The sequence below is a fragment of the Grammomys surdaster genome, unplaced genomic scaffold, assembly GCF_004785775.1.
Source record: "Grammomys surdaster isolate TR1022 unplaced genomic scaffold, NIH_TR_1.0 130, whole genome shotgun sequence".
Classification (NCBI taxonomy): domain Eukaryota; kingdom Metazoa; phylum Chordata; class Mammalia; order Rodentia; family Muridae; genus Grammomys; species Grammomys surdaster.
The window spans coordinates 202,845-226,171 of NW_021604588.1; the positions used below are offsets into that span (position 1 = coordinate 202,845).

Sequence of the window (23,327 nt, forward strand, 5' to 3'; positions counted from 1 at the left end):
ATATACATATACATATACATATACATATACATATACATATACATATATATATCTTCAAATCCATTTATACCTAGACTATACCACCATTTTTATTCTTTTTACTTTGGAATATTTTATCACCTATAGAAAAAACTCTGTTTCTCATTGTCCTTTGTATGAAATGTCTTATCCAAAAATATTTACATAATTTTCAAGTAAATTTCAACATAATTCAACAAGTAAAACTCTTCATTGCATATTCTAATGCTACACTAGAGACTAAAATAGGGAAAACTTATCCTTGTGGTTTATGGTATTCCTTTTAAGAAGGGGGGAGTGGGGATCATCTTTTCACTTATGTAAATTATAACATGTAGTTTAGACTCTCCTGGGATGAGAAAGTCAGCTTAGTGAGGATAAGAATCTTTAGTTTGCTCTTTTGTTATGTTCCCAACATTTAAAACACTGCACACAGAAGATCAATACCCATTTCCTAAAGACCTAATTCAATAATGGGCACACGTGTAGTTCTATTACTTAAGCAATACGAAGCCATAATAAACAACAAAGGTAAACAAAACTGCAACTAACTGTTTTGGTCATGGGCATCGGGCTGGCCAAAAGCAGGGAGAATACTCAGAGTCCAGAATGGTTCAAGATTCAGTTCATAAAACATTCCTGAGTAGGATTAGTATGTCTGGATAATCAAGTAGGTTCAGAGAATAAGTAAGAGAAAGTACCAAAACCAGATAAGGTTTCCATCTTAGATAAAAAGTATGATAATGCATGGCAGAGAAAGAATATATATGGTGCTGTGCATGTTTAATGGTAGAATAGGAAAATGAGATGTGGCCCCCTTCTACCCAGAGGATGTTGGCTACCAACTTGAGCAGAGAAAAGGAGTAGAGGTGGAGGGGCAGGGTTAGTATGGTGAAATGATCTCCAGAGACCACTGCAGCCAGACAAGTCAACTTGATTGATTGATTTGGGGATAGGGTATATATGGGTTTTTTTAAGGGTGCAAGTGAAAAGAGCTATTTAGACACAGCATCAAGTTAGCAGGAAGGGCTGATTGGTTATAGTCAAGTACCTAATTATCATGTGGGCCTGCACCCAAAATGGGATGTGTGTGTGGAGTTATGCAGCCTTGCAGAGAGCTCTGTATAAGGTCTCTTTTCAGTAAAGGCCTGATGAGGCCAGCCACCTGTGTCTAGGAACACTTTCCAGCAAAGACAGGCAGAGTCTCACTGAGAAAGAGAGTCCCCACATTTCTGAGCTGAGCTCAGAAATCATCCCATCATGGGGGACATGCTATCTTAATAGCAATGTTCCCCAACAATGAGATATTAAACTCAGTTTGGAACATCCTAACTTAGAAATCTAAGGCATAGGTACAGGTGTACACTTTGGGACTTTGCATTGGGTGAGTGAATTAGATTCACAATCATCTCATAGCAAGTGTTACTTCAATTCATATTATTCTACAAGTAAAACATTGGTACCTCCTTTGAAAGGAAGGTAGGTAAAATTAATTCTAAGATGAAAACATTCTTGAAATACGTTAAAATTTAGTCACCAAGTAAAGCCAATTGATATAATGATATAGACATTTCATCGGCTCCTTGAATACTTTACAAAGGGACAAAGACTAGAGAATATATATTAAACTCAGCACATGAATGTATGAATGTGTGCAGATGTATGCATATATATATACATATGTACATATAAATGCACATATTCATATATCTACGTCTACATACATATAAGGTTATCAGACTCTTGAATATCTATTAAATTACAGTATTACCTAGGGATACTAGGGCTATCACAGCTACTTAAGAATGTAACTGATCAGAAATTCCAAATGAAAAATCTTCCAATAGAAAATGGGGACATTTTTACATTTGGCTGATGTCTTCATCATCAACAGACACTCTGTGATGTCATGACTTAATTGGTCCAGCTTATCTTTGGATGGAACATATAAATCTTTGTAAAATAGGATCTTATTTCTATCATCTGTGATGGTCCTGCTTGCTGACTTCTCTTTCTTTTCCTTTCACACTTTGGCCTAGCTTATCTGAACTGATCTATCTGGGGACAACTATGGGTCCTTCCCAGATACAATTTCACTTTTAGCTACAATCATGTTTTGTCACTAAACAATTCTCCATCTTGGTGACACCCTCAGAATGTACCTGGGGCTCTCAGGTTTCTCTGGTCTCCTTGGTAGAAAAACACAAGCATTATTTTTGTCAGGGGCACAGAATTCTAAATATAAGAAAACTAAGGAGCCTGTCCCAAAAATGGGTACTACTATGGTGAACAGTACATAAATTATAGGTTATGCATGCAACCTAGGAACACAAGTTCCCTAGGGCAAGGAATTTTTAAATCTTCAACATCTACAAGAATGGTTTATACCCATTGGTCCAACAGTAAATATTCATTGAGTTAATAAACTCAAAAAAAGCATTTTTTCTGGTGTGTTACTGCACATATGTGAGTCACCTCATTTTGTGCAGAAGCCAGCAACAAACATCCCCTTGGAAATAACCTCCTAGACAGACAAGTTCTACTTTGGATTCCAAGGGACCTGAGATTGAGTGAGTATCAGAAGCCACACTGATGAGTTTTTCTAGAGTTTGTACTACTCACTGTGACCTTTACTCTGATTTATAAGAAAACCATAAGACTTGTCTAAGGATCCTTGTGAGAATTAGATAAAACAGCATCCATGAAAGGCTTCCTAAATGAAGTGCTCTAAAGTAATAACAACTGGTTCAATTTTTGTGGCTGTGGTTGTCCAAAAATCCCCAATAGGCTGCCACCTTGCCATATCTGGCATAAAAGAATTAATGTTGATACTGTATAGGTGTATACTTTAAGATCATGTGGAAAAGATAAGCATAGCACTGAGAAAATGAGCAGGGGGCATAAGCAATTACCTGAAAGAAAATAATTACTAACAGCCATATATAAAAATTGAGCAGCCTTATCTGGAGATATATAGTTAGTGCTAGTGATTGTTTAATAAGACCCTAGGTTTAATCTTCAGTACCAAACAGCTCAGAAACACAGAAATGATCCAGGAGACTCTCCTTCTTTTTGATCACTACACACAGTATAAACAAATAACAAGAACATAAAAGAACCACACAACTGGCATGACTCATCTTATCTTAGCTCCTATAAGATCTCCAATACTGTGACTTTACTGGAGATATTGGAGCATTCAGTTCTCTGCTATACCATTATCTGTGGGATTCAAAGGGGCATAGCATTCTTCAAGGAGGTCCTGGCATAGCTCAGTTTTCTTCAACTAAGAAAAAAATTAAAAGGTACTAGGATTCAAAGACAGATACAACTACAAGGAAAGACATAATCAGTATGAGAAAAAAAACACAACAGGCAACAGTGAAATTTGTAATTTTGGTGCAAGGAAGATAGCCCATTCTAGGGAGGCAGGCTTAGTCAGGACTCTGACCTTCTAGCCTCCATTTCTTCACATGTAAAATGAGTTTAACAATAGTCCCCACCTCACAAGGCTGCTATAAAAACTAATTGAAATACTTTACATAAAGTATTTAGCACAGTGGCAAGCAGATGACAAGTTCTCAACAAATGTTAGCTCTTGATTTTAGTGTTAGTATTCATTTCTATAAAGTAATTCTATTACTATTAGTAATCAATTCAACAATAGCTACAGAGTGCTACAGGAATATGTGGGAGTGAACTTTAATCTCAACTGTAGAACAAGGGGCAAGACTATGGACCTGGAAAAGCATCATGTAAGAAGTAAAATTAGGATCCTCTTTCTCATCCCTTCTCTTAGTGACTCCCCTGGCCTCACTCCCTGGGGCCAGTGAACTTGCCCAAGAGCAGCTTCCAAATAAACATGTCATTAATATATAATATAAAAGAGAAGTAAAATTAAAATAGACTGTGAAAGAAGACTTAAGAAGAAAAGTGAGGCTTACTCCAGATCACAGAGGGTAGAAAAGCAAGGATATTTCCAAGGAAATACAAATCATGGAATGTCTAAGTTGATGTCCCTATGGGGGGGCATAAGGACATAGTCCATTTCTCCTGTTACTTGTAGGGCACCATGAATGTTCAGCCTTAGAATAGCATTTGAAATCTTGAGATTGTGCTAATTGGCTCAAAGGATGTAGGTGATAAGTAAAACAGAGTGCTCCTTCCCAGTGGTAAGTATTTATTATCTCAAGATACTAAATACCACTTGTAACCTAACCTGATTTCCTCAATAATCCTATATATGATGAATACAGGTATCTTAAGCCACAATCGTGTAAATGAAGATACAGAAAAGAAAAAAGACATAATTAACATCCCACAGCCACAAAATGATGAAAGCAGAAAGATATGTTATTAAACAACATATCTTTATACAACATATGTATAAAAACCCAGATGGAAGGTTTACAGCATAAACCTTGTTTACGTCTACCTATTGCTATGGCACAGAATTGGAAAAGCACCCTGGTTAGGTACCAAAGAGACCTAGGTTTTAGCTGTGACTTGACACCAAGTCACTAAATAAGTTGTTAATAATCTATTTCAGTTTCTTTGTGTATAGCATGGAGGCCAGGAGTTCCTTCCTCAAATAATTTTTATCATACTCTAAGGTACATTTTTTGACAACAAGTTAGAACAATTATATAATTTTAATTTAGTTTCATATAGGACCCCATGGTCATACAAGTATGCTTCTAGTCAAAACAGGCTTTACAAACTCTCTGTTGTAATTGTTTTGTTCAGATTTAAGATGGAGTCTTTGTCTACAGGATTGTACTGGTAACCACGGATGGTCCCTTCTATATTCATCAAATTGTGCTATACTGGATCCTTGACAATAACATATATTTCTGGACAAAACATAGGTGTTCCATGGCTGATGTACATAAGGGCATAGGTGTTCAGACACAGCAGACCTTAAACCAGATGTGTTATGTTCTCTCACCTCGATAGATCCAAAACCTATCCCACTTCCCTCAAAACCTAACTTTTGCTTCTCTGTTCTCTCCCAGCTACCTGGTAGCTCAATTCAGAAATCTAGAAGTAGCCAAGAGATTGTCTTCTTTTATATTTTTATCCCAGTGACACCCACACACTACGCCAATAGGTCTCAACCTTCCAAACGCTACAACCCTTTGATACAGATGCTCATGTTGTGGTGAACCCCAACCATAAAATTATTTTTGTTGCTATTTTATAACTGTAATTTTGTTATTGTTATGAATTGTAGTGTAAATACTTGTGTTTTCTGATGACCTTGGGTGACCTCGTGAAAGGGTCCTTTGATGTCCCACAAGGGGTCGAGACCCACAGATTGAGAACCACTGCACTACAGTCACAAGTCCTGTAGGTAGCACCCTACCACATCATTTCTGTCCTTGCTGTACTGAACTCATAGAGTCCTTGCTTCTCTCTGGAACTCTTGGTTCCATCTTGCCTCCCTATTGTATCAAGCTTCTCTATAATTTTTAACCCACCAAAAAGTCTTTTTAATTTGGTCTAGCTAACTATTTGCCACTCTCAGAATTGGCCAAAAGCGTTATCCTCTTCCGCTAATCTTTTGGTCCTCCTCTAATCTAAGTTTTTGCAATCACATTTATGCCTTTATTAGTAGGAAATCACATGTGCCTGCTACAGCATCTATGAGGATGGAAGAGGATAATCTGGGAGTGTTCATTCCTTCTACTATGTATGTCCTGGGGATCAAACTCTGGTTGTTGGGCTTGGTGGTAGGCTTTCCTTACTGAGTCAGATTGCTATCCACCTAATTTTAATGCTTGCCCTATTTCTGTCTCTCTACCTAGATTATGAGCTTCCTAAAGATAGCAGTTCTCTGGACTTGTCTAATCTGATACCCACAGGCTCTGGCAGTGGGTAACATTACAGTGTATGCTCAGTAGCTGCTGCCTGAGAAAATGACTGATGTCTCCTGGTTGACTTTAGCATTAGTCTTCCAGTAACACCACTGTGTAGTTAAATCACGCAGTGATTTTAACTGTGTCCACGCTCTGAGGGAGATCAGACACGTGTCAATTAATATCCACCAGCACTACTCAGGATCTCATCTGGACTGCTGAGCTTGCCATGGATAATTTATTTTATAAAACCAGCAACTATTTCTGTCTCAAGTCAGACACAGAAAAGGCTCGGTTTCCACTTCTTAATGTGCAAGGACAGATGAGTCAGGAGATTCAAGGGGAAGACCCATCGGTTAGTCTGTTTCTATGACCAAGACCATATAGGTCTTACTCACGTTTATGACCTCAATAATTTCTTGCAAAATTACTTGTAACTAAACTATAGAGCCTACATATGTGAATCTTAAGTAATAACTTTCACAAAAATTTGAATCCCAAGCTACTGGAACTTAGACCCCATTACGTGCCTTTTATTTTTGCTTTGTTGTCAGAGAAGGTTTAATGAGAAAGGAGTCTTGATGATGAGGGAGGGGTGTAATACCTAAAGAGGGGGAGCAGAAATTTATAAAAAAAAAACTGGAGGAAATGCAATTTTATGTGGCTCAAACACACTTTGAAAAACAAATCCTGGGAATGGCTATCAATTAGCTATCTTAAATTATTTCCTTCATTAATCTACAATCACTGTCTTATTCATCTTCACAACCCAAGAACATGGTGTCTTTTGTACAGCAAACACTAAACAAATGTTTGATGAATGACATTGAATGGTCAAACCCAGCCAGCAAATAAGCTGGTAGCAAGATAGGCACCTGTCCTTTTGCTTTCTATGGGAGCTACTCCAGTCATTGAAGAACCTTTCCTCTCATATTGACAGTTCACCTCTTTCCATCAGTCCTTAGAGCAAAAAGTTCTTGCCAGTGGGTTTTGGCATCTTCTTCATACGTACAAGGTCACATTGCATATATGGAGAACAATGTATTAAGAATAAACAGTGACCAATGCATGTATGCATTAAAATTTGAACCTACAACTTTGTACTGTGGCCAAGACAACATTCTGGGAAGCCTTTCTGAAGGCCACCTGGAATAATAAGATTAGCACCTAACCAGAGTTTGAGTGACTATGACTTCTGGCCTACCTCTGACAAAACTTGCTGGAGATCAGTTCTTCAGCTCTTCTCTCCATCTTTAAAGATGTTGTGAGCCCACACCAAGCTGTGGCAAGAAATGAATAAGATCTTGGAAGCAAGGTGCCCTGAAAACTACAAGACATTTTACATATGTGAGGCTTCTCACTGGCCCTCAGTATATCTATAAGTAGTCCTTAGCCTAACTTCCTTGCCCCTATTAGGAGATAGCACAATTGTTTCCTACACTTATCTCCCTCTCTCACAAGCCCTGGAAGCAATAGGTGGAGATGCTGGAATAGCTCAGGGTCATTTTCTGTTTGTGTGAGCTTTCTGCCCTGTAGCCCCTGACAGCACTTCAGGATGTGCTTATGCAGCCCTAGTTTGTTGCCATGGAGACAGGAAGCTCTGCTTCTCTTCAAGCCTAAGCTAATGGTTTTCATCAAATTCTATTTCCTCTGAGACACGTAAAAAAGCTACAGTGCTTCTATCCATCTTTCCTTTTTAAATATGAAGCCAACAAATACACCTCACAGTTTTTCATCAGTGTCTCAACCTCTGGGGATGGGGCTTTCAGTCACTGCCATACTTGATGCCCAAGGGACTCAATGTAGGGAGGCATGTGTATCTTCCTTCTATTTCTAAACAGAACTTACTGTTTCTCCACTCCTGGAATCACATTGGCACATAACATTCAGCATACTCACAGGTCACAGAAGCCTGTTCCCTGGAGACAAAATATTCAAAGCTATGTCTCAGGTGGCTCAACCTGTGAATGCCAAGCAAAGCCCCACTCCAAGGAGAGGTTTCGTCCTTTCTAGAAGCCAGGGCTCACGGATCAGGCAGCAGAGAAAGCCCATGACCCCTCCTATCCACCAGACCCAGTGATATCAAGCTCTCTGTAGTAACCAGTGAAAATCCTCCAAATTCTGAGCAATGCGTGCAGCACCAGAACACAGAAATGAAACCAGAGCAAAAAAGTCGTTGAGGCGCAGCTAGCTCGAAAGGTCCCTCTTGTTAACACTCCTTTAAATGTCAGAATTGATTTACACCAGCTGTTGCCAGCTGCCAACACCACTTCCTAGGTTTCAGGTAGTAAAGAGGCATTGGCCAGACCAGTAGCATGGCATCTTCTGACTGAAGATGGTCTCCCAGCTAGAGGAGAGTTGATGATCACAGAACTGGCTCCAACCAAATATTCACAGACTGTTCCAAACTCCTTCCCAGTGTCTGCCATTTCTTCTCCTTCTGCCATGTTTTATAGAGTGACACAGTTGGACTGGCACGATTGCTTCCTTGTTGACCATCCTGTGTCTGCTCCCTCCATATCAGCCCTACCATGCTGGCGCTAGATAGGTGTCCTTAGTCCGTCTGTCCATCCTACTTGTTTTGTGATCATTTTACTTCAAAATTTAAGGTTTTGATTTTTCTCAAAGAAGTACATATAGAACTTTAAAAGTCAAACAATTTTTGAAGGACTGTAATGAAAAAATAGCAGCCTTCTCTCTCACCTTTTACAAACTCCAGAATCTCCCTCTCCAGAGGAAGCCACTTTCAACTCTTCTGTTTCTTCTGGTATTCATTTCAATTTTTCTAAATATTATACTTAAGACACTGCTATTTCTTTATCTTTCAATTTTAGATTTTAATGATTTGCTGACTGTGGAACCTAAGATTTTGGTCTTTGATACCCTATTCCCAGCCCCATGCTCAGCCTCCCCCAAGTCGTATAAAGGCAATTGCAACACTGTGAGAGGCTAGCTCAGACTACAGCATCAACAATGGAAACCAGGTGGCAGCTGAGCTACACAGAGGACGTGCTGTGTTTCTATTTCTTTAGAAGTAATACTTGTGCATGTTGTGGAATTAAGTGCTTAAGTTGGGGTAATGGGGTGGGGAGAGGAGACACAGAGATGCCTAGAGAGAGAGAGAGAGTGAACACATGATTGTGTGAGTCTGTGTGTGTGTGTGTGTGTGTGTTTTGGACCAAAAGAAATCACAGAACCCTTCAGAATACAACACATCAGGGCATATATTAGTTTCACTTGTTTTCTAAAGATAGCATGTTAGGACCTCTGTAGCCTTATGTTAGTCAGATGCTGGTGCCCTCTGGGTCACTGAGAGTTATACCCTAATTCCATTTCACTATAATACCAGAACTCAATCCCTTTGTCTTTGTCCTCTATTGACCCACTTGTGTGCATGAATACCATGCTTTTTTTCTTCGTTTCATTTTTTTGAGAGTTATTTTATTATTTCATGTGTGTTACTGTTTGTGCACTGTGTGTGTGTGTGTGTGTGTGTGTCCAGAGCCTGTAGATGCCAGGTCCCTTGGGAGTAGAGTTTACAGATATTGGTGAACTGCCACATGGTCCTCTCTCAGCCTCTGAGCTATCTCCCCAACTCCATGCCTTGCTGTCTTACTTGCTTCTTATTCTTAGTGACTCGTGTCCTTTATCAAGATTTTCCCCCAAAGGTACCTGACACTGTTTGTATTCTGGCACTCTGGGTAGTTAGAGCATTTGATCTTGAAGGTCATTTTTTGTTAGGATGTTTTAGGAACTTCTAGATTGCCATCCGATTTTCAGTGTTGCTACTGAGAAGCTCACTGGCATTCTGATTCCTTACAGCCAAATAGTAACCATGTATCCAATGGCTAGAAACTCTCAGAACATTCTTTTCTCTGATGGTCTGAAGTTCCTGGCAATTTACCTTGGTGTGGTTTTCCTTTGTCCAGTGTACTTTTACCGCTTGGATATTTTAATGGTTAATTTACACATCCACATTCTGTCACGTGATCACAGGAGCTGTTACAATATTGCCAAATGCGTAACTTTACATTTTAAACATATTTTACCAACGTTGTGCTTTATACATAAAGGAATGTGATAACATATCACATTGCCTCCTTGTTTTCACTGGAACATTCTTAAGATACCCCCTAGTCCATGTGTACACAGTATCTGCTGCTCTTAATTGCTACAGCACATTCCAGGGGGTGCATCCAACAGTCAATTTATCTCAACTCCCAGCTTGGGACACCCCGATGCTTCCCATGCCCACTGCCAAGAAACACACTGGAAATAGCATCTTTGCACAGGAGTCAACTGTTTTATTTAAATCTGGCAACGGTGAGTCTTTTGTTTTGGAAACTTCCCTCATAGTTTTCTATGTTAATTCTTTCTTCTTGCTTCTTTGTTCTCTTTATTAAACTTTCTTACTAAAATGTTGGATCAATTGTAAATATTTTGAAACAAGGTCTTACTGTGTAGCTCAGGATGTGATTTTTCCTGCTTCTGCTTCTCAAATGTTGGGGTTACAAGCTGTGTCACCATTCCTTACTCTTTGAGTCTATTCGTCTCTCTCTCTCTCTCCTCTCTCTCTCTCTCTCTGTGTGTGTGTGTGTGTGTGTGTGTGTGTGCTTCGTGCTTCTCTCTGTCTCTCTGTCTCTTTCTGTCTCTCTCTGTCTCCTACGACCATACTTTCTAAGCAGTATCCTTAATTTCACATACCAACTTTACTATCTTTTTGGTTTGATTACATGTTTACATTAACTCAACTTTGCACTGCTTTCACATCAAGTACATGTTACGTAGAGTTCCCACGGCCCTTCTTCATCTCAACACCCTTTCATAATAAGCTATTACTTTGTGTATGAATTATCATTTTTGTGTATGAACTATTATGATTTTGTATATCATTTCTCTATCTCTGATGGTATCAGACTTGGGCTTTTAAGTTGTCTTTTACTACCCAAGCTGCTCACACTCACCCAAGTCTCATGTCTACTTACTAAGTTGCTGAGGGACTTTCACACTGGGCATTCCCCTCAAATGCTAATGATCCCTGGCTGTGTGCTCACACTTATGAGCAAGGCAGTGGAAACTCCACATCCTAGGCTAGGGTTTGTGGTGTGTCAGTGCTCTGGGTGAGTGGCAACCAGCTTGGAAAGACCATTCATATTCTAATTCCTGGAACTCCTGAGTGTTACCTTATTTGGAAAAAAAAAAGAGTCTGTAGATACAGCAAAGTTAAGTGTATTCAGAAGATGAGATCAAACTAGATTATCCAGTGATTCTAAATCAAATCACAAGTATCCTTATAAGAGCAAGACAGAGGGAGATGACAGACACAGGAGAGGAAGAGGCCATGTCAGCTCTGAAGCAGAGACTGGGGTGACGTGAAGGCAGGATGATAATCCAAGAAGTGCCTGGATCTACTAAAGCCAGGAGAAGGAAGAAATGATTCTCTCCAGCCCCTGGAGGGAGCACAGGCCTGCCAGATCTGGAGCCTGTAACTCAAAAGCTACCAGAGAATTAAATACCCATCCATTTTATGCTACCCAGATTGTGATGTTTATTGTGATAGCCATAGGGAATAAACAGAGTGAACTTTCCGGGAGGTGATGGAACTAGAATCTGTTTCTCTAACCTCACCAGACTGTCAAACAGGTAGTTTTTTTTTTTTTCTTTTAAGATAGACTCCCCTCAGAAGAATCCTCTAAACTATTGCCAGACAGCTTTTCTGAGAAAACAGAAGTGGGCTGGGAAACTAACTTTCAGCTTAGGGACTGTCCCCTAGGCCTCTTGTTTCCATGACAATGTCAAGACCACCTTAAGATGCAGCAGGTGTTATTGGTCCAACATTTGATGGCTTAGACCTTGACAGAGAGTACTTCCCTAATATGATTAGGGGTGTGGCTAAACGGGGACAGATACTTGGCCAGTATTATCTAGAGATTGAGCAGGTGGCATGACTTCTAATCAATTTCTTGTTTTTAATAGCATGTACACTCCAACTCCCAGAAATAGTTGCTGTCTCTAATTACCAACCCTTTCTTGGGCTCAGAAGAGGAATCAGTCTGCCTGTTTATTATTATTCTCTCTTGGAGGCCCTTAAACTTCAGCTTTTACAACTAGTGTGGCATTAACCATTTGCTGTATAAATAATTTCTGTTCACATTCTCATCTGCTGTCTTGCCTCTCAGTTCCTTTGTTCTTGTACCTACTTAGTGTGCATTTCCCCTATCCATAGACTTTCCCGAAAGTCACCAACTTGTTTCAAGCTATATGTAAGCATGAAGACGACTTTACACACTGTCATTCGAAGGACTCATGCCAATCAACAAAATCATCATCATCACCACCATCATCATAATCAAAACCATTATCATCCCCACCCCCATCATCTCAACTTTGTTTAGTAAAAGATAGTATTTTGTAAAATATTTTCCTAGACTGAGCCATCTTAAAATATTACGTTTTAGCCCCTTCATACTCCATACAATGCCCTGTTCTCTATCTTCACTAGAGGTTTATCTCCATGTACTTTGTTATCCTACGTTATTCTAACACATGTCTTATACCTCATGCAATTCCCGGTCCTGTTTGAAACTATCTCTAATGACTTTACACTGCACAGATTTGTTCTTCTCCCAAACAAATTATTATATTTCACACTGGCCAGTAAAAACAAAATTTTTACTCCCCATTTCAAATGACAACATCTCTGCAAAACATGTTAGACACCAGGAATATAAACTGGTCTAAATGAATTCGAGTCACAAACATGAGATACAATGTCCAATATACTGCAAAGCAAGCATTTAAATTTTTTTTGAGGCTAGAATCTATATCTTTCTTAAATGTGTCCATAGCAACCAGCACAGTACTTGACATGGAGTTATTGGATGGAGCTATAGATGGGTAAATGAACCCACAAGGTGCTGTGTTCATAACTGTACACGGCACGTAGATTGTTGTAATGTCTAAAACTAATCGAGATGATTAAAACAATCATCTGCTACTGCGCTGACTCAGCTGGAACGACATTGGTACAAGGGTCTGTCCAGTGTCTTTGAAGTGACCGGTAAGTGAGTGAACCCATCATCAATCAGGAGGCATGAGCCCCCAGCTGGCAGCTCACAAAAGGAGAGCAAAACATCTGGCTTACCCGGAAAGCACTCCCAGGACAAGGTTGAGAACAAAGAAGGATCCAATGATGATGAGGGGGATGAAGTACAGCCAGTTCCAGGTGGCTCCTAAGGCATCATTGGTCTGAAAGAAAGAAAAATGATTTCTTAATATTTAACGCCATCCCAGGAGAAAAGCCTACATTCCAGCAGTTTCATACAGCGGATGATGTAACAATCACGGTGAGATACAGTTCAACATTACCTCCCCCCATCCCCACTCCACTTTATTGTAAGATAACTCACATTTTGCCCTGTGCCAACTGAAGGTCACATCAGCATCTCTATAATATCTTGAGTGGGAGAATTCTAACACCCTTACTTAGAAGAAATAAAAACTGAATGGAAAAAAGCCAAAAAATTTTTTCCAAGGTTATAAAAAGGTGAACTGGCTTTATGCTTGGTAACATTTATTCTCAACTTTTATACTCTTAAGCTAGATAGATATTTAAAAAACAAGGGCAGGTTGTACTCGTCACCCTCTTCCATGGATATTAGCAAAGCCCTTAGTAGGGCTGCTTAGAAGGAATTAGGGTCACATTTATTTTGCCCAGCTCTGGGGATGACTGTTCTTCACCGATCACAATTTGGTACTACAGAGCTGGCCCAGGTCTAGCCTCAGTAAAGCCCTGGGCAGAACAAGGACTATGTCTACATTTGCAGAGTGATGGTATGAGATCTCCTGACCTCTCACAAGCTCTCTCATCATCCCCTAACTCTTGCTGATACAGAGAAGTGTGGGGGATGGGAGGGGGAAGCACAGAAATATAGATTATAGATTCCTGTCTCCCAGTTGGATGCAGACATGTTGAGGCACCCAGAACTGAGGCAGGGTGACTTGCTGTATCTTCTGAGACCCTTGAAATTGAACTCAAAGAATACCGAGGTGCTCTCTCTAGCACCGTTGTCTCTCAACAAAGGGTTCTTCTCGATTATTGGGTTCCAATGCTCAAATTTTTCCAAAGGGATTTTCTGGATTAGTACTTCCTGTATGCAGACCTTTGAACTCTCCTCCTAACCCAACCCTTAATGAAACACTTCCAATATCCATTTGAAACCCACAGTGGGTATTTTGTCCCTAATTTATTGGGGAAACAAGTCCATCAAGATCAAATGCCACATCTAAAGCTAATGTGCTGACTTAATAAAATTGAACCCAGAATTCAGAGCACCTGTGACAAAGTGCCATCAGTCCATCCCTTCTATGTGCTTTTTTTTCCCTTACTACTAAACCCTGAAAATGTTTTAAAGTGATTATCCTCATGTTTCTTGTGGACTTCTGTAACCCAATCTTTTTTTCCTCCCCAGTTGTCTCATTTTTTTCTATTCTAATGTCAAGCCACATAACATGTCTGTGGATTGGCTATGGCTGCTGTCTCTGAACAGTCAAATTTCCCATTAAAAATATCATCATCCTGAGTGAGGTAACTCAGATCCAAAAGGACATGCATGGTATGTACTCACTAATAAGTGAATATTAGCCAGTAAAAACATACAGAATACCCAATATACAGTCCACAGAACTCAAAAAGGCCAACAAGCTAAAAGGCCCAAGTGAGTCCCACTTAGGAGGGAGAAGAAAGCAATCACAAGTGGGGAGGGAGGGAGGGACCAAGGAGGGAAAGTATACTGGAGTTGGGGGAAGAGAGGAACCTGATCTGGTACTGGGTGAGGATTGAAGCCCTGAGGGCCAGCAGAAAAGTGGAAACAGGCAACATTGGGAGGTAGGAGGTTGGGAGTACCCTCCAGAATGCAGCAGAGACCTGGGAGGTAAGAGACTCTCAAGACTCAAAGGGAAGACCTTAGATGAAATGCCAGACAATAGGAGAGTGAGGTTATAGAGCCCACCTCCAACTGGAAGACAGGGCATCAAGTGAGAGAGGGGGTTGCCATCCCACAGTCAAAAACTCTGACACAGAATTGTTCTTGTCTGAAAGAACTGTAGAAATGGAAATGGAGAGGAGCCTGAGGAAAAGAAATTTCAGTGACAGGTCCAAAGTGGGATCCAGCTCATGGGAAAGTCCCAAGGCCTGACACTATTACTGAGGCTATGGAGCGCTCACAAAAAGGGACCTATCATGACTGCCCTCCAAAAGACCCAACAAGCAGCTCAAAGAGTCAGATGCAGATATTTGCACCCAACCAATGAATAGAGGCTGCTGATCCCTGTGGTTGAATTAGGAAAAAGCTGGAAGAAGCTGAGGATGAGGGCAACCTTGCAGGAGGACCAGCAGTCTCAATTAACCTGGACCCTTGAGACCTCTCAAACACTGGACCACCATCCAGGCAGCATACAGGAGCTGATATGAGGTCCCCAACACATATACAGGAGAGGATTCCTGGGTCTGGGTTTAGACAGAGAAGATGCAACAAACCCTCAAGAGACTGGAGGCCCCAGGCAGTTTAGAGGTCTGGTGGGGTTGGGGGTGGGAACATCCTTGTGGAGACAGGGAGGGCAGGGAGGAGGTATGGGATGTGGAACAGTCAGAGAGTGGACCAGGAGGGAAATGAAATTAATTTAAAAAATAATCCCAAGTCCTTTTGGCAAACTTGTGCCTTTTGTTCTGGCCCTGCACTGATCACAGATCAGACCACTGGAATAAAGTTGACTCAAAATTTGACACAAATCAACTATAAGAAAAAAAATTAAACTGTATGGAACAAAGTCCTGCCCATTTCAGTGTCTGAGATTTATGTCTTTGGCTTAACTGAGTCTTGGTTAGATATAAGTAGAGAAGAAACAGGGCAAATCTCAGAGAAAGTCATGTCTCATCATCAGAAGGAAGATGCAGCAGAACCAGATGCTGAGAGCCAAGCGGGGGTGTAAAGACCAGGGCAGGTGGGTGTGACCAAGATGACTGGCATGCGCCTTGCTGTGAGCTAAAGAAGAGATTGATGATCAGCACAGAGCTAGCTCTGCCTGTCTTCCTGATCATGGAGAGTCAAATACTCTTCAAAGCCTTGGCAACTTCAATGGTTCACCAGTGGCTCCAGACAAATACAATCCATTTGCTTTATGGTTTTACTTGTCCCCCATAGTGTTCTTTGGTAGCAGGGAGTAAGTTTACACCAAGCATCCAGATCAGAGCTCAGCTGCTCGTAAACATGTCAATATCAGCAGTGGTGATGTTGAAATTGTGGTTTTTGAGATATCTCTGATCTCCCACTAAGCTATGGTTAAAAAGCAACTAGGGTGGCTATAGAGTGAGACCTATATAACTATATAAAATATTGTGTACTCTGCATTGCCATAATTTGTAGAAGACAAGGATGGCATTTTATGGAAAATGGGTTTGGTAACCAGAGAAAATTAGGGAAACGGCAGATTATCTGTCTCACTGCTAGTGAGAAGAACGGTGGAAAAATGTAGTGCTTACTTCACTATGCCATTTCATTAACTTTCTTGGTGGTGGAACCTTCTTTTTCAAAGAAAATCTATCAAGACATCAGAGGATATATTCCATGACACAAAGATAAGAGAATCTCCCTTATTGACTAAGTGTCTGAAATGTCCTTCCTAATTCCTCTACAAAACACACACGACAAACAGTACGGGTCCAGCCAGAGTTGGCTGAGAATGCTTGGGGTTTACTTTTAACTATCTGAATACTTTAATATCTGTAATGTGACAAAGACTTTGGCACACACAGAGGTAATTAATTAATAAATTGCCACACTTTGAATAAGATGACTCGCATGTTAAAAATAGACCAATACGGGTCCATTCTGGTAACGCTTTCTTTCTCCATCTGTGGAATTTTCTCTGAATTACATGTGTCATGTATTTCAGTAATGGGGCATCCTGGAAAAAGCAAAAGGAAGAAGAGAAAGAGAAGGGGGAAATGAATAGCCATGAAGAGATCAGCCCTAGCAACATGATGCTCTGGGGGTTAAGGAAATTTTGACTGACAGCTTAAAAGGTCCTGCAGGAGAGAGAAGCTTGACAGCACCTGCCCACCATTGCCCACATCATTGCTGAGTTCCCTCCACACTCAACTCCTAACTCGTAGCTTCCTCCTTGCCCTTCTTCCTCCACCTTTTCTGGCCAGGTGGCTTCCCACCCCTTCACATGTTTATTGTGGTCCAATAGCCAACGGATGAAGGGGACATTCCTTATCAGAAAGTGGGCAAGCAATGGACTTCGCTCACGATTCCCTCCTTCAAAATGGCAAGGTTCTTTCAGATGCTAAATGGAGCTTTTGTCTCCTTCTGATTCATCATTATTAAAAACTTAAAATTGTCCAGTGTAGGAGAGATGTCTATATTTTAGTGTGTATATTTTGAGACTTAAAAATGAAGCAATCAACAACTCTGAAGGCATCAAGCATCCTGTGAGTCAGGATACCATTGGCAGTGTGGCCACAGAGTATGGTCATTCTCTTGTGCTGTCCAGGTGACTCTCTCTAGAGGGGATGAGAGGTCACAGTCTAGAGAAAAGTAGGAGTTTTCTCTTTCATTCTTCATTGTGGTTGTGACTGTTACGATGCTCACAGGGAACTTTTGTGTATAAGATACTCAAACCTTATTTTTAAACTTTAAAAACATGAGACAGCCATGCTAAGGTCTGCGGATAAAATCCTGGTGCATGAGACTGTAACTTTCAAAATCTGTCCTGCTAGTCCCAGTAGAGTCTCATAGGAGAATCTTCACCACCCAGACCACCAATGGGAAACAACTGTGAATCAGGCCCTTCCCTGCAATGACTGTTACCTAGAGGGCAGCATCCTCTTCAGTTCACACCTATGCAACACTTGCCACAGTGACGAACTTTGGACTGAGGGATGTCTGAGTAGCCAACAAAGCTTGGTCTGTGTGATATATCATACCCAGAGAAAATTTGCTTGTGAATCAGAGTCCCAAGTACGGAAGATACCTCAACCCGATTATAGGTGCCTCCCACTTGCTAGAGCTGGGATGGGTTTAGTGGAAATGAAAAGGTGGAGTCACTCATATGACAAGCTCAAACCTCACATTGATTCTTTGTCCTTCAGAGCCAGATGCTATTCTTCTGACCTTGGACATTAGAACACCAGCTGAATTTGACATTGGCACTTATACAAGTGACCTTTGTGTTTTTTATTTGGCTTTGGTCTAAGAGCTGTACCATCACCTCCCATTGTTCCAAAGCTCCAAATTTAGGTAAAAGCATACTGGTTCTGATGGTTTCTGCTGGCTTGATCAGTTTGCAAACAGCCTCATGTGAACTTCCCAGCCTCTGATCAAGTACCCTAGCATGCCTACCATGTGAGAGCTTTAGAGAGAGAGCTTTTCCTTGGCTCACTGTCCTCTGCTTTCAGGGCTGATGTACCTACAACGCACAGCAATTTCTCTGCTTGGCCCTTCTCCTGATGCCAGATGAGCTGTTCCTCTTTCTCACCTGTCGCTTCACTGAATGGCACACACATGCACATGTGCACGTGGCAATGGTGATGACAGACAGAGAAAGAAGTTTGGGGGTGGCAGCCCACCTGCACAGGAGTGCTCAGCCGGTACCAGCCCTGACATCGTGGGAATGCGTTTCTTTGGGAACCTGCCTGATTGAGGGTGGTAAGCTCACCCACTCCCTGTGTAAACAGGCACACATGGCAATTATCACATTAATCTTCGGGGGTGGGGTGGGAGAGATGCAGGAAGATAGGGCAGGAGGAGCCAGACTGGAGAGAAAGATAGGAATGGAAAGAACAAGAAAAAGGGGGCCCTACAGTTCTTCCTGTCAGAGGATGTATGTTCAGAACCCTTACAGGGTCCTACCAGGCTTTGTGGAAGTACCTGCCAGTCATGCTCTTGCTTCTCAGAGCAGGTATGAGCAGAAAGGCTGAACTACCCATGACACACTTATGACTGAAAGTATTGGGAAAGAAAGAACAGGTTCCTGGATTCTTTTTTTTTTTTATAAATAATTTATTTATTTTTGAACATGAAATGCTTTTTTATAGCATGTTTCACAAGGGGAGGGGGTAAGAGGGGCCAGATGGTGGAAAAGTACAAAATCTTCTTGGCCTGTGCCTTGAAACATGTCATGGTCTATACGGTACACTGCCTTGAATTATGATCTACCTGCTGTTCTTCAGAAGATATGGTACACTGCTTGAGTTATGGTCTCCCTTGCCCATCGTCGACAGCCTAAAACCTTCGACCATCGATGTGACTCGTCTCACATCAGTGTTTTGGGGTTGTGAACTTGTCTAAGACCCCCCATAATTAGACATCCAAATTCAAAATTCACATAGTTGGGATTGATCATAAGATGCCTTCTCTAACTAAACAGAGAAGGGGGAGATGCCAGAAGCCAGGACCCTCGCCCTTACCCTCACCCCCTACCTTTCCCCACCTGCACAATGTCCTCTGAAGCTTGGCAACTGCAAGATCCTGCTTAGCAACTGCAGATAGACTCAAAGCAGTGTACCATATCATCCTGGATTCTTTAGAAACAGTCTTTGGGGAATCCCTCATTCCCAGGTTTGAGGCTGGAAGATCCAAGACAAATTGCAGAAGGCTTCCTTAGCTGAAACACAGCTTCCTCTTGAGGTCAGGGGGATTGTCTGTCAGGGATTTACATATCTCTGTCAGGTATTAGCACAGCCCTGGCCTCCACTTAACAGATATCAGTAGGGATCCCTGAGTTGTGACAAATGAAAATGTCTCCAGGATTTCCAAATGTTTTGCATGGAAAGATAAAAACAGCTTCAGACCAAAAACCTCTGGCCTCGGGGCTCCATCTTAATTAGAGATCTTCAGTTTCACTAATTACTAATAGCTCAGGTTGGAAGGTGGTGGAGCAGCTACCAGCCTGCCAAAAGAGACAGACCATTTGTCTCAGCCAATGCTAACCACTCCTAAGGCAAGGAACACGGTTGTGAAATGTGAGTATAGATGCAATTTCTCAACAAATACCTTCTGTCTCAGTCCTGAACCAGGTAGACTATTTCTCACCAAGTAACTATTCCTCCTTGTCCTTTCCTTCCTCCTAACACCAAGCATGAGAGCCTCCATCTTACCCCCAGTGACTTAGATGCTCTGTTTCGGAACTCAGATGACGTCATCCTACACATTCATGAACTACCTGCTAAAAAGCAAATTTTAACAGCAGAACAGCCACAGTCTTGGCCATCATCAAACTTGTAGTATAATAGGGAATGCCTGAGTAAACAGATAAACACACAGAAAAGTATAATTTCAAATGAGGTCAGTGTTGTGAAGGGACGGTGGAGTGCTCAGGCAGGTGATGGATTCACTCTGGTCAACAGAAAGGGAACCATGTGTCTTAGAGAAAGAGTCCTTTGAATGAAAGTGAGGTGTGGTGTATAAGAAAGAAAGGGGGTGCTTTCTTTGAATGAATGATATTGTCTTGCAGTACCTCCTACTGCCAAATCCCACGCAGATATTCTGAAACATAAAAAAAAGTCACAGGCTACCTCTTAGATGAATCTTTCCAAACTGTACATTACTATAGCAGTATCCAATAGCCCTTGGGTCTCTTCCGACTACCATTTTCCTTTCATAAATGTAACCAAGTCTTGACTTCTCTAACTATCCACTTGACAGGGCTCCTCATTGGTTAGTGCCATATGAATGCTCCCTTCCATATGTTAAACCACCCATGGGAGTCAGTGATCTGGGTGTGACAGACAGGCTTTCTACCGATAACCTACAAGAAGACTCATCCCCAGCTGCTATAGGTGCTATCTATGAATAGCTCTCACACTGGCCTCATTCTTGGTGCCTCCCTCAGAAGCCTGGCCCTGGCTGAAAGACCAGCCTCACCATGAACTTCATACCCTTGTGGTGATAATGGGAGGACCTGTGGCCATGAGCTGCCTCAACTGAAACAGCATTGATGGTCCATCCTCTGTCAGGCTGGATGGAACACTGGAGTGATGTATTCATACTTGGAGCTGCCTATGGAATAAGGCTGATACCAACACTTCTGAGACCACATCTCTGCCTCAGTTTCCCCAACCTAGCTACTTTTCTCCCATTCGTCCAGGGATCTTTTAGTACTGATTCCTCTATAATCTCTTCAGTAAGCACCTCTATCCCAGATTTGATTTCTAAGGAATCTGACTTTAGACATTTTATACCATCCTTATCACGGTTTTGACTAATGTTAGCAGGATAACAGCACCAGAATCACAGCTCTTTTATGACATTTCTATCAACAGAACCACCATATGACTTTCCCACCCCATGTTTTAGGAAAATGACACAATGAATAGTGTAGCTTATAAGCTGTTGGATATTCCCAATCCCACCCATGTATTATTGAAGCTGATTTCCTGCATACCAGGAAGAAAATTATGAGTTTACATGGCCCAATCTATCATTTTCTAGAAAAAACTGAAGCCCCAGGAAGCATAATGACACCTTTGAGGACACAGGCAAATTACTGAAGGACCTATGCCCACAGTCAAGAGCCACAGTGACTCAGCTTCATGAGAATCTGACTCTTTTTATCCAGTAGCATCACAATGCCTGAAATCAATTTCATCCATATTGTCACCATCTTTAAGGCAGCAGTTCTCAGCTTGTGGGTTATGATCCCTTTATGGGTCACATATCAGCCATTCTGCATATCAGATATTTAAATTACAATTTGTAACCATAGCAAATTACAGTTATAAAGTAGCAACAAACTAATTTTGTGGTTGGGGGCCACTATAACACGAGGAACTGTATTATGGAGTTATAGCATTGGGAAGGTTGAGAACCACTGTTCTAAGGGAAAACAAACACAGATAGGATCCTACAATTAGAAACCATCAGCTATCTTCCCAGCCCCCCCCAGCAAAGAGGAGAATGGGAAAGCAGGTGGAAGGAGAGAGGACAGAAAGCTGCTAGTGAGTTCCAGGAGGCATTATGTCCTGGAGCAGATTTCATAAATATGCCAAGTCCACACAAGCAAGTCCCAGGGTAGCACCTGCCTGAGCCAGGAGCTGCTGTGAGTAATTGAGACTCTCTGTGGAGTATGGTCAGCCAAGGTACCTGAGTGTGGTACAGCTAACTTCTCTCCATTGGCCTGCATTGTCAGTAACTGTCATGAAGAGTACAGCTAAGCCTTATATATACACAAGTAAAACTAGAGTACTAGGCTCTTAACTTCCAAATCACTCTGCAAAGCCCTCCTATTCTACATATTCTTTTTGGTACTTAATCTTACATATAGCCATACATCCCATTATTATTTTCAATGGAATTAGCCTTGTCATAGGATTGTCATAGGATTCTATAAGGTTTAATGACATGAGGAGGACACCTCTGTTCAAGGTCAAGGCTACTGACATCAGACTGTGAATATTGCAATTTAAACAGAGAGAAAGGGTAAAGATATCAAGCAAAGTTTTGGGGGACTTTTCTTTCATCTGGATTTAGAAAAAGAAAGTTCCTAATGGCAAATTAAAAGAAAGGCATTTCAAGGAAAGGAGACAGATGACAATGATAAGTCTACCAATGGTTACAACAGCAGTAGCAAGAAAGATGATATAAGACTATAGGGGCTATAGGGGACTCTCATTGGTAGCCTGAACTACACAGATCTGCCATTCTCCAAGACTCCTTCTGTTTTGCTGCCTCCCCTATTCCTGGTTCTACCAGATCTTGGATCCTTTCATACTTGGAGACTCCCCCCAGATCTATAGGCTTTTCCTAAGTACACCACTCCAGGATTTCTATCAGCAATTAGGTATACCTCATAGTACCATATATATTATTTCACCACATCTGAGTAGGAACTGTGCATCAAATCAATAGGAAAGAAAAGTAGTATTCAAGGGTTTTGGTATCTATAAGAAGGCTAAGTCAGGAGGAAAAAATCCACCTGCAGTTGAAAATTCAGCATTACGTGCTATACTTCAGCATTTAGTCACACTCACTTATAGATCTTTTAAAAATGTGTTCTGTTCTGTCTCTTTTACATATTGCCCCTCCCTTCCCATTAGGGCTAGATGCTTTATTAAGAAAGAACTTTATCTCATATTTCTGCATGTACTTCTACCCATGCCAAGGAACATCTCTACAAACAAGAGATTCTCAATAATAGTATTGACTAATAAAAGGTTATAAATCTGCTGACCTTTCTTCTGCTTCACAGGCCTATATGAATTTCCTTCTCTGGAAATAAACAGATCACTTGCAAAATGGCATCTCTGTTGACATACAGCAGGTATACATTGCTAGCTCAAATATTTAGCTCAGTATATAAGAGCAGACACCCAAGGAAAAAGGTGTCAGGATAATCATTTGCCTTGGCTTTCATTCTTCCTTCTCACCAGATTCTGAACAGAAGGTAAAT

At 41.2% G+C, this 23,327-nt stretch overlaps 1 protein-coding gene across 4 annotated transcripts in view; it reads right to left on the reverse strand.

Moving 5' to 3' along the window:
* The window catches only part of Cacna1e (calcium voltage-gated channel subunit alpha1 E), a 320,444-nt gene that overhangs the window by 134,605 nt on the left and 162,512 nt on the right, over positions 1 to 23,327 (reverse strand). For all 4 annotated transcript variants that reach the window (XM_028759777.1, XM_028759802.1, XM_028759794.1 and 1 more), the window contains exon 7: positions 13,021 to 13,124. In XM_028759777.1, the coding sequence (XP_028615610.1) occupies positions 13,021 to 13,124 (104 nt within the window). The remainder of the gene's footprint in view (positions 1 to 13,020; positions 13,125 to 23,327) is intronic.